The sequence below is a fragment of the Oreochromis niloticus genome, linkage group LG12, assembly GCF_001858045.2.
Source record: "Oreochromis niloticus isolate F11D_XX linkage group LG12, O_niloticus_UMD_NMBU, whole genome shotgun sequence".
Taxonomy (NCBI): Eukaryota; Metazoa; Chordata; class Actinopteri; order Cichliformes; family Cichlidae; genus Oreochromis; species Oreochromis niloticus.
In genome coordinates, this window is record NC_031977.2 from 21118725 (window position 1) to 21130184 (window position 11460).

At 38.3% G+C, this 11460-nt stretch overlaps 1 protein-coding gene across 1 annotated transcript; it reads left to right on the plus strand.

Annotated features, from left to right (window-relative positions):
* Positions 1–52: 52 nt before the first annotated feature.
* LOC100694865 (uncharacterized) lies at positions 53–10994 on the plus strand. The gene is made up of 15 exons (XM_025911974.1): positions 53–146; positions 1171–1346; positions 1726–3237; positions 4636–4771; positions 4988–5085; positions 5383–5426; positions 5613–5760; positions 6063–6223; positions 6576–6730; positions 7372–7449; positions 8228–8294; positions 8454–8573; positions 8678–8805; positions 9108–9224; positions 10618–10994. Exons 2-15 carry the CDS (start codon positions 1337–1339, stop codon positions 10712–10714), a joined length of 2871 nt encoding a protein of 956 aa, XP_025767759.1. The 5' UTR covers positions 53–146; positions 1171–1336; the 3' UTR covers positions 10715–10994.
* Positions 10995–11460: the final 466 nt, after the last annotated feature.

Here is an 11460-nt window from a genome sequence, read left to right on the forward strand (position 1 = left end):
CTCTATGGTGATATTTGTGTAAGCAACACAAGATTTCCATGGGTGTGTTCAGAGCTTTACTGCAGCCTGAGCTTCATGTGTTTTAGATGCTACTTGTGATTTCTATGGCTGGAACTATCAAAATACAAGCCAGGAAAGAGTTCTGGGTAAGAGTGATTATTCTCTTAAACTGGTTCAAACTAAATCTGTTATTTTTGTGGCATAAATAGCCGAACCATGTAATTCTTAGAGTGGATGTTGGAGAGCACCACTTGTTTCTTTATATTTTGCTTCTATCTTCATCTAAAGTTCTCCAGGCTTTCTGAGGTTTTTTTGTTTTGGTTTTGGGGTTTTTGACATTGGCTGCTTTTTCAGTGAACCAAGGTTGTGTGATAATGCAGTCTGATAGTATAATTTGCACCAACAAGGTATTTCCCAATAAGCTATTAGCCGAAAACCTGGCATATTTTTGATTGATGCACGGTGTCTCTGCAAAAAAAAAAACAAAAACCAAAAGAAGGACAAAAGAAGAAACTGCAGGCTTAAAAAACTAGCTGCAGTAAATGAACAGTATCTGAAAGTTGTGTCTGTAAGAAATAGGAAAAAGCAAAAGATCTGAGAGATGTATCTGTTCCTCAGTTGATCCAGCTGCTGTTCACCAAAGCCTGATTGGAAACAGTCTCAGTGAAAGGTTGAATGATGTGAAGACTCCAGCCACACTTGAAGTATTAGGGAACAACTTCATTAGGTAACCAATGCGCTTCGGCTTGTGGCCTTCATCAGGGTCATTGCAAAATATCAAACAGTTTGTATTTAAATAAAAAAGAGGAAACAGAAAAACTCCAAGTGGACCTATCCCACATTCACAAATAAGTGGAGGGTTGGTTATCAAGAAGCCATTTGTAAAAAGAGTAAATGGACAAAAGGCTGAGGTATGCCAAATTACACTAGAACTGGACTGAAAATCAGTGGAACAGGTCTTATGGAGAAACAAATCTAAATTTGAGGTAGCACAATGTTGTAGTTAGCACTTTCCCCTCAGAGCAAGAATATCCTGGGTTTGAATCCTCCAGCCTTTCTTTGTGAAGTCTGCGTATCATCTCCAGGTGCTCTGGCCTGCCACTGGCTTTTAGATTAAATGATGATTCCACACTGACCACAGGTGTAAATGTGGATTCTCTCTCTTGATAGATTGGAAACCTGTCCAGGATGTATCCTTCCTCTGCCCCATGAAGCTGGCATAGACTCCCACCTAGCTGCTGCCCTCAACTAGATAGGTAGAAGGAAATGGATGAAATCCAGATTTGACATTCATGGTTGAAACTGTTGTCAGTATGTATGACGGAGGTCAGAAAAGATGCACAACAGTGAGTATCTACAGCCATCAGTAAAACATGGTGGAGGCTATTTAATGGTTTAGGAGTGCATTTCAAGCAGTTGTATTAACGATGTCTTATTAACTGATGAAACTATGAATGCAGAAAAGTGCCATCAGATTTTGATACACTTTGTAAAACTTTCTGAAAAGCATCTGATTGGAAACAACTTCATTCTTCAACATGACCCCCATTGAACATGATCTCTCATTGTCCTAGCAAAATATAAAGAAATGAGGGGTGACTTTTTCAGTGTATTGCATGTCGATGTGTTCAATATGTTCTGCATAGTGTGTGCATTAAACATTTGTTTTGCGTCTAATAAACAGGACTGTTCTGCCATTAATGTAAATAACTTGATTGTTTACAGAGAACATATTAAGGTGTACACAGGAAGGCCAAATACTAAAGCATGCAATAATGGATGAAACTGGAGAAGAGACATCTTTTCAAATGCCAGATCTAACTACTACAACAAAATGTGCCGTGTCTGAACTCCTGGAGGATGTTGGGAATTGTAGGCAGGGTGTCAACCAGGAGCTGAGCCTTCATCTTCTCAGTGACTCTCTCTTTAGCGAGCAGCAGAAGCTCAGGCATGTGTTGGACTGGGCTAACAGATATCTCTGCAGTGGTTCAGTGATTTGCCATGAACTCTGTAGAACTGACAGTTTGATAAACGATATGAAAAACAAAGGAACCAAGAAAATCTCACCCAAACATTCATCTGGACCTAAATATCATCATCCAGTTTCCTTTGATGCCGGTGCTCGTGAGGTATATGGGGGAGGATCAAGTATGAAAACAACTTGTCAATCCAGATCTTTAAATGATCTAACCAGCTCCTGTAGATATACGTTTTCATATGACCTCCACAGTCCTGTCTCTTTCCCCCCAGGAACAGAGGAAGAAAATTGGCCTGATACTGAAACTGAAAATATAAAACGTACAGAGCAACAACATGCCACCAATAAACACATTTCTAGCCAAGACTACTGCAGAACAAACAAATTTCACATGACTAATCAAAGGGACCACACATTCACATCTGATGCTGCAACACACTTGATCAAAGAGTCCACATCATCTGGGAGCAATGCGATTTGTAAAAACAGCACAGCATACAGTGAAGTGAATATCTTAAAACCGCTACATGAAAGCAACAATTTCAGTGGCATGACTTCTAAAAGAGCTGGAGCTAAAAGAGAGGTGTCAGAAAGTCAAAAGGTACTGAGAAAAAAGGACAAGCGGATGGAAGAAAATGAGAAGGAGAAAATACAAGACAACAGGATTGAAGGAAATTATAGAAAAGAACAGGAATCCAGCTCAGATCACACATATAGTCAAATAAGCCTCGCTGAGCCAGAGATGATACCTGAGCAGACGGCAAAAACAGCTAATTCCCATTTTATCCATCCCTTGAAATTGTCATTACATTTGAGTGTGTATGAGCAGTACCAGCTATGTGTGGCTCAGCTAAATCACCTCAGAATAAGCCAGCATTTCAAGCCTGAGTCACCTGAGGAAAAGGGGACGACATCTGGAGAAATGGGCAATTATGTTAAAGCTCCAGCTTGTCCGGGGTCGTGCTTTGAACTGAACTCTCACATCACAAATCCTGAGATTAAAAAACAGGTTAACAACACAGGAAGCAAAGGAGCCACCGCAGCAGAAAGCGCAGAGGAGAGGAGCTCACATGGCACCAATAAAACTCCTAGCGAATATAGAAATGCTAAATCTTGCAGCAATTTGACTGTGAAGCAAACACCTGCAGATACTACAGCTCTTATGAAGGAAACTGCAGAAGAGAGAGCCTCGAATGATGAGAACAAGCCAGGTGATGTGTACTGTGTGGAGAAGGATGCTGCTCTTGTTTCTAACCCAGGTATGGAAATTGTTATATGGGTTATATGCAATCAATCGACCTGTGTTCATGGTCCTGAGGTGTATGGACCCTGAGTTTAGAATTTATGGATCTTGTATTTTGTTCTTAAACATTCTCCATTTGGCCTTTAGTTTGTTTATTATTTTCCTTTTCATCTTCTTTTATTTTCTCAGTATTTTGAGTCTTTAGTTCTTTGTATTTTAATGAATCATTTCTTTAGTGTTTTCCTCTGTTTTCCAGCTGTGTTTTCTGCATGTCAAGTTTACAACTGAGTTTTCTTGTTTTATTTATCCTTACTAACTTATTGTTTTACTTTGGTAGTTAATTTCCATTCATATGTAGTCCTCTTGTCTTGATGTTTGCACCTGAGTCTTGTTACCTTGCTGTCTTCACTTCACTGCATTGGGGTCATGTATATACTGTTTGCCTGGTGTTTTTCAGAATAATCAAATTCAACTGAAAGTTCATATAACCCTTTAAAAAACAAGATATAGTTGGAAATTTGGATTTTCCGGTGAATGCACATCAAAATTACAGAATTTAAAAAGAATATAAAAAAATTGTATTAGTTCAATATTTCAAGCTATAATCAATTAGATTATATGTAAAAGAACTAGATTATTATACAACAATTTAAAACAGTAAAATGTGGGTTTAACAGAATACCAATAAATGATGATGAAAAATCTAATAAATAACAGTCCGGTTAGCATGGTGGTGTGGTGGCAAGAAGGTCCTGGGTTTGAATCGACCAGCCAACTGGAGCATTTCTGTGTGGAGTCTCTCCTGGTATGTTCTCTCCTTGTTCTCTGGCTTTCACCCACCGCCCAAATATGTGCAGGTTAGGCTAATTACTGACTCTAAACTGGCCCTAGATGTGAATGTGAGTGTGAATGACTGTCTCTGGCAACCTGTCCAGAGTGTACCCCATCATCTCTCACCCTATGACAGCTGGAAAGGGCTCCAGTCAAACCAAGACCATCCAAATCCATCCATCTGTAGAAGAAGACAGATGGATGGGTGTTTCTTTAAAAATGCTATAGTTTAAAAGATTAAAAATGTGGCATTGCTAATTATTACTATCAAGGTGTCAAGATGCTTTCACTTTGTCACAAAATGAACCCTTAGGTTATGAGATAAACAGGACAGAAAAAAAGATTATCACATTTTAAATTTGGACATTAATGTTTGGCTTTCTTATCAAAAACTAAATTTCCTCACTTCTATCCTTAGAAGAAATATCAGCCTGTCATGGACTTATTTATAACTCGTAAGTGCTCTACAGCAAGTTGTCAACGGGTTTTACAAATAAATACTGTAATTCAAGGAATGCTGAGATGAAAAGGTTTAAGTAGTTTGCTAATATGTCTTCCCCTCCTCTTGTGTGTCTTTGGTCAGGTTTGCTTCAAAACAGGATTAGACATCATCCAGACAGTACAGATCATCAGAGGATTCTCAAAGATCCAACAAAGAGAGCTGGAGATAGAGATCGCTGGATCCTCACTGATAATTCACTGGGAGAAAGATTTCCAAGGTTAGCTTATTTAGTGTTTGGAGAGTTGTTCATAACCGTCGAACAAGTTTATACTAGAAAAGCTCGTTAAGTTTGCCCAGAAGTCTACTCCGTCCTGATGTACACTTTTGTCTTCTTATCTAAGGGTATATGAACCAAATTTAAATTTTAATAGCCAAATAATTGTTTCTACTGTGTGATGATGACAAGTTGAACTTCACCCTTTGTCTCCTGCAGACATCAACAAGCAATCAAGTATACAAAGAAACTGAATTTGATCCCTCAACCTGTACAGAAACACACTCTTCATCATGATGACTCTGGACTTACAACATGTGAGTGTAAGCTTGACATCAAAATTACAGACAAAACTGCAAAAAGATGATAAAGTGCTATAAAAAACAGAAGATCAAAGGAAAGCTCAGTCACCAACATCTCACATGACAAATTTGCTCCATCTGTTGAAACTTATGTATAATTCATTTCACTCTTTATAAGACATTCTGGTTAACAAGCCGATATAATGTTTACTTATGCGTTTCACTTTTTAACCAAGTAAATGCTGGAAGTCCTCAGAATTAGCACTGTTTTTACATCAGACTATAATGTGTAACTTTTGTTCACACTTACAGACTCTGCCACGGATGTCAGTATGGACAATACCTTTGAATACCAGGTAGGAAATCTTTACTCCATGCACACATAGTTTTAACCTTTTTTAAACTGTTTCTGATTAAAACCCAAGTCTATCTGATGTTTTCATGTAAAAATCTTAACATCGCTGGTAACATTTCACAGTGCCTTGTTAAAATAATCCCTCTACTTTCTGTTTTGCATGTTGTGGTGTCATTACACCTGCTAGTCAGCAGGCGTCCCTGTAAGAGACCGCTGGCTGTGTTTGCCTGATGAGGTGTGGCTGTCCATCCTGTCTCTGTTGCCTCATAGGGATTTATCCAGAGTGGTGCAGGTCTGCCACCGCCTGCATGCACTGGCATCTGATCACTCACTGTGTGAGTGAACCTGTAGTTTTGTAAACACTTCAGCTAGATTTTAGTATCATTCTGCTAAAATTCAGATCAAACACACGACAGATGTCAGAGGGATTTTCTAAACTTTTCCAAGTAGCAGCACATGGTACGTTCTCATGATGTAAGAGCTTCCAGCTGGTGTGTGCTCTACTGCTCCCTGAACAAACATACACATGATTACACTGACCTGCACAGTGATGCATAGAAACTACAGTTCAGAGTTTTGAATTAACAAAAAAGCTGCATACATTAAACAAAAGTTTATGTTTTACTCCTCCTTCAAGGGAAAAATCTAAGGCTTGAAAACTCAGCTTTAACTGACCAGTGGTTGCTGTGTGTGGGCAGACGTTGTCCTCGAAGTTTGTTTCTGTATAGCTGCAGTGGCCTCTCTGTCTCCTCCTGTGGGCTGCAGATGTTTTTCTCACTGTGTAGGAATTCGCTTAAGGTAAAAAAAAAATAAATCCGATAACAAGAAAAGTAATACAAGAATATGATTCAATAGAGTAAATAACTAAATGATAATCACGCAGAGGTGGCACGAAGGATTGGATGTTCTGCTGAAAGGCTGTGCACATAACTTAGAGTTGTGTCTGACTGTTATGTAAAAAAAATCACATGCATTAGCTGTTTTTGTGCTGACACTTTTTTATTGAACCCACACTCTGAATGCATCTTCCATCACTGGTCACAAGTCTCATAGATGTAAAGTGGGTAAAATGTGATATTTCGTGGCTTGCATCAGTATTTTGTGACAGCAGTGCAAATATCGTGAATATAAAGTCATGTGATCATTTCAGGAACTCAAGGTCACAAGTTGTACTGGTCCTGGTCTCCATGGTGATCAAATGTTGTCGGTGATTAGTCAGCTCTGTGATCACGTGACTAGTGTGGATGTAAGCTGGAGTGGAGCAACAGACACAGGAGTGAAGGCTCTGACGGATTACAGAAAAGGGTCAGTAAACACACACACACATATGTTTGTTTTCACGGCTTACTGAGTAACCATGACCTAATTATAACCATAACCTAAATACAACATTTTAAGCATGCCTTCAAATTCATGAAATCTGGCATTTAGTCCCCACATTGACTGTTGGTCCCCATGAATACAGTGAGAGGCCAATTTATGGTCCTCATGAAGACACTTAAACAAGTACACACACATAGGAGGATGTTACAGTGACCCTAACAACTCCCACTAATTGCCTTGACCTAACCTCTAAAATTAGTAAAAACCTTCACTCTAGGTTGTGTGTAATTGACTTCTTGCCATTTTTATGTTAGTGAAGTGAAAAAAAAAAAGTTTTACATGTTGAATTGTTTACTGTGTTCAGAGTAAGGAAGGCCATGTTGTATGGTGAAAATATTATATCTTCATATTTGTGGGTCTGTCCATCCATGCATCCATCCACAACCGGTAGATGTTAGCACTTCCATGAGTTTGATTTTGCCTGAGTTTTATTACTGTTAAGTTTTTACTTCCCACTGATGCCAAGTGTTTGTTGAAATCAGTCGATCCAGTTTCTTAACCTCTGTTATAATACCAAATAAAGAATCTGACATGGGCGGATAACTTTGTTTCTTCTTCTATAGACTCAAATCTGTTGTCCTGAATGGCTGTCATATTACTGATGCCCCTCTGAAAGAACTTGTCATGAAACACAAAGACAGGTCAGAATCCTTCCCTATTAACACATTTACTGCTAATGGTGGTGTAACTCATGCTACACTGTAGGCTTAGGTGGGGGTTAGAAAGCATCCCATAATGCACGTGCATGTTTGTCTCTGGATAAACTGTCTTTGTAAATATCGTGCATGAAGGGTTTTTTGGGGGGATGTCTTCAAGTGGTTGTCAGATGAGTTTTAGTTTAGTCAAGTCGAAATCTGAACTACACTTCAAATGTGAAATACAGTCTCTCTGTCAGACAGCGAATTTCAGGGTGCTGTTGAATTTGCACTTCTTTTTCTTCTATTGAGATATCACAGGGATTAAATGTGCAGTCAAACTTCTTTGCACTGACAGAAAGGGGATTTTCATCTGGTTGTCCAGCCCACTTAAGATCACAGTGGGCTGTTGTGGCCACTGGCATAAAACACCTTGAAACCTCTGACTTAACTGATTTAATAACTGGAGGAGTTGTGAGAATTGCATCAAAGAGAAAAACTATAATGTCATTCTGATAACTGCTTGTAGTGGCTGACACCTCACATCCTTAAGTCTAAGCCTCGAAAGACGCTGCTCTTATGTTTCAGATAATCCTTAGTTAATCCTCGCAATCCTTATTTTAAGCTTAGTTTGAATTCCTGGACACTGAATGTTTTTATTATTTGAAATAAATACTGCTTCATCTCGTGAAGAGTGAGATGTGATTATCAGAAGGACATTAAATAACCACCACATCAAGATTGTCATGTTGTTGTTTTTGGTGTTTACAACATTGTGTTTTAGCCTGTGCAGGTTGGAGGTGTTTGGCTGTCAGTTCCTCACTCCATCCTGGCTACAGACAGTATATGAGGTGCTAAATTTTGATATAACAGTTAAAAACACATAATATTAATATAAAATTTAAAATAAAAAAAAACTACGATGCTCTGCAGAGCTTCATTTACTAAACACGCTTTAGTGTGTAAAAAAATAACTCCTTGTACATTTCTGCACGTCTTCATATATCCAGATGATTCCCGGCCTTCAGCATCTAAACATCGGACGAGTGCCAAAAATCACCGTAAACAGCCTCACTGAGTTCACAGCACGGCTCAAAAGCCTCATTTCACTGAATCTCACAGGACTACAGGTGGATAGTTTTCTGTGACTCAATTTGAATCTGCACATTGAATGTTTATGGAACTGCAGCTCTGTCTTTAATAGTACTCTAAATGTAGTCCCTGCCACTAACAGGTCACTCATGCCATAGTTGATACTTTGCTCCAGAACTGCGTTGAACTTCAGAGTCTGTCCTTCAGTTCCTGTCCTGGAGTCACTGACCTGACACTGCATAGCATCAGCAAATATTCACCTTGTATCAGGTATCCACACATATGCAAAGTGAAGCAAAGTGCACATAATTAATAAGAACCAACCGTTGCCAGCTGTGTTCTTATCAATAAAAACCGGCCTTAAAGTCAATCACAACATTTCAGGAGTGTGGGTTTGTTTTTCCAGTTAAAAGCAAAAAAAATTCCAGAGGAACTGTACAAAAAATATGTTTTACTTTATAAAATAAAAAGCAAAATTAATATTTTTCTCAGGCTTCTGTGAGATTTTAGACTTGACATATTAACAATTATCATTTATGATATCCATGTGGGTTTTTGTTTGTGTGAGTTAGAGCTGTTGATGTGAGTGGCTGTAAAGCAGTAACAGATGCAGGTGTTCAGTCTTTGGCTCTGGGCTGCACAAGACTTCAGCAGCTGGATCTCAGCTCCACCAGCACCGGAAACAGAGGGTACAACGCACATCAAAACCACATGTGATCTGTGTACTAGTGTCAGTGTTAGTGATGAACAAGTGTACCCTCACCTGAATGGATTCTGTCTGCTCCAACCAAAAACTTGACAGCTAAAGCAGTGTTGGTGTTGCTGCTACATACATAATGGGTGTGTGTGTGTGTGTGTGTGTGTGTGTGTGTGTGTGTGTGCATGATGTGACCCAGGGTTTCTCTGCTAGCAAATTACTGCAACAGACATCTTCATACCATCAAACTCAGTTTCTGCCACATCACCGTAAAGAAAATACTGAAGCTTTGCCAACATTGCAAGAGGTAAAAACACACACATTCAAAGATGTTCCTTTATTCTCTGCACAAAATGCAGAGTCAGTGTGTACTGCCATTAATTCCACTGAGCAGAATGAACACAAGGACGTATCAATACAGTGTTTCACAAGGTTGCAGTAGCTGCTCTTCAACACACTTTCAAACTCAATTTCTATTAATTTGTGTACATATTCAAATGTTTTCCACTGTTGCAGTTCTAAATTTAGCACACATGAACACATTAGGTTCACCCCCCATGACCTTTTACAGGATAAAATTATAATTAGCTCATATATAAATGATGTTTAAAAATGATGGGCACTGTGTGTAGAATTTTGCTGTGTGTAGAATAAGGCTGTAACACAATAAAATGTGTAAAAAAAAAAATTACTTTCTGGATGGACTGTAGTTTATCTAGTAGCATCTGGTGAAGCTGTGCCACATGAAAAGGAGAATCAGGGATGTAGTGGGGAGACTGGGACAACTTAAATAGTGAACCTTTTATAAAATGTCCTAATAATATGTGCAGAAGGATATCAGCTGAGCCATCAAATATTGAGGACAGGCATTGAGATCAGCTGATGTCCCAGGACTGTGGGCTCCATTTAATTCATGGGTCTGCCTGAGCTGACACTATGCTCATTATATTGTATCTGTCTCCTAAATTCAATAGAACAATCTTTTAGAAGTTCATACGAGTGTAAAAACATATATGAGTGTCACAATAAACAAATTACATGCTGAGACATGATTATGCAGTTTGAAACTCTGTGAAGTTTTCATAACATATGACAGTTACGAAAGTTACAAAAAAAACCCACTCTCCTTCCATCTTATCATGAGCACACTGTAACTGACCAATTAAAATAAAGCATGTCAGCTCTCCAGTAATTAATACAATGATGATCTGTTTGGTGGAAATTATTAGAAAATATGAAAGTCAGCTGCTAGTGATCTAATAAGTGAGTGACATGGCAAAATAAAGCAGCAATCTATACCCAAATCAAAAGTCTTTCTGTAGCTACAAAATATAAAAACTGCATGCTGGCACCTATGATCTGTTTCCATGTTTGTCTCTTTTTAGGCTGAAGGTGCTTCATCTCTATGGCTGTGCACATCTACCCACTGAACACGAGATCAAAGAAGTGAACAGCACCGTTAATGTTTCCCCTTTGTCCTGACCCTGACAGTTATATCTCCACGACATATTTATTGAACATATCAAAGAGGGAAATGTTGATTTAGCCAAGTATGTAGCATTATTAGTTTTAATTCTTCCATGCTATTACATGAGCAACAGGCTGAATGAGGTCTACCATGGTCTGGGGGACTATTTTCAAGGATGACTAAAAAGCATTTAATATATGTGCTTGACTGCATGTGTTTAAAGATTGTTATCAGATGTGCAAAAATCTGAAGAGTGTATCGTCTAAGCATTAAATATTTTCTGTCATTATATAACTTTGCGGGAATTTTTGAAAAGGCTGCTCATTTTTCTACTTTTAACTCAGGTTAATGTTGTTAGGAAAAACCCATCTCATCGTATTTTGCAACTTAAAGTAAAAAAAAAAACTGCAGTTGTTTGTATGTGCCGCTGACTTCGTAGTGGTGTAGTGGGTTACTGCTACTTAAAGCAAAACTGTGAGCTTACTTTTTTCATCTGAATCGAATCAAATAAACTAAAAATAAACTAAAAACAGAAGCTAAGAATACTAAGATTTGATTTAATAAACTGTTTATAAAACAGGAAATGGGGGCAATGGGTTTAATAATATGTCTGATTATATTTTACATTAAAATGTAAAGATTATACTCTGGCTACAAAGGCATGATATTGTACATGGAATTGGCAAAAATACGAAAAGATGCAGGAGTACTTTTAAATTTCTATAATTTGCATTCCTGTGTAGCATTGCTGGTATCATCA

Excerpts from the sequence above, each read along its gene's own strand:
- LOC100694865 (XM_025911974.1), top strand. Across the intron at positions 8,295-8,453 it reads GGCTACAGACAGTATATGAG|ATGATTCCCGGCCTTCAGCA; the intron begins GTGCTAAATTTT and ends TCATATATCCAG. Across the intron at positions 9,225-10,617 it reads ACCAGCACCGGAAACAGAGG|GCTGAAGGTGCTTCATCTCT; the intron begins GTACAACGCACA and ends GTCTCTTTTTAG.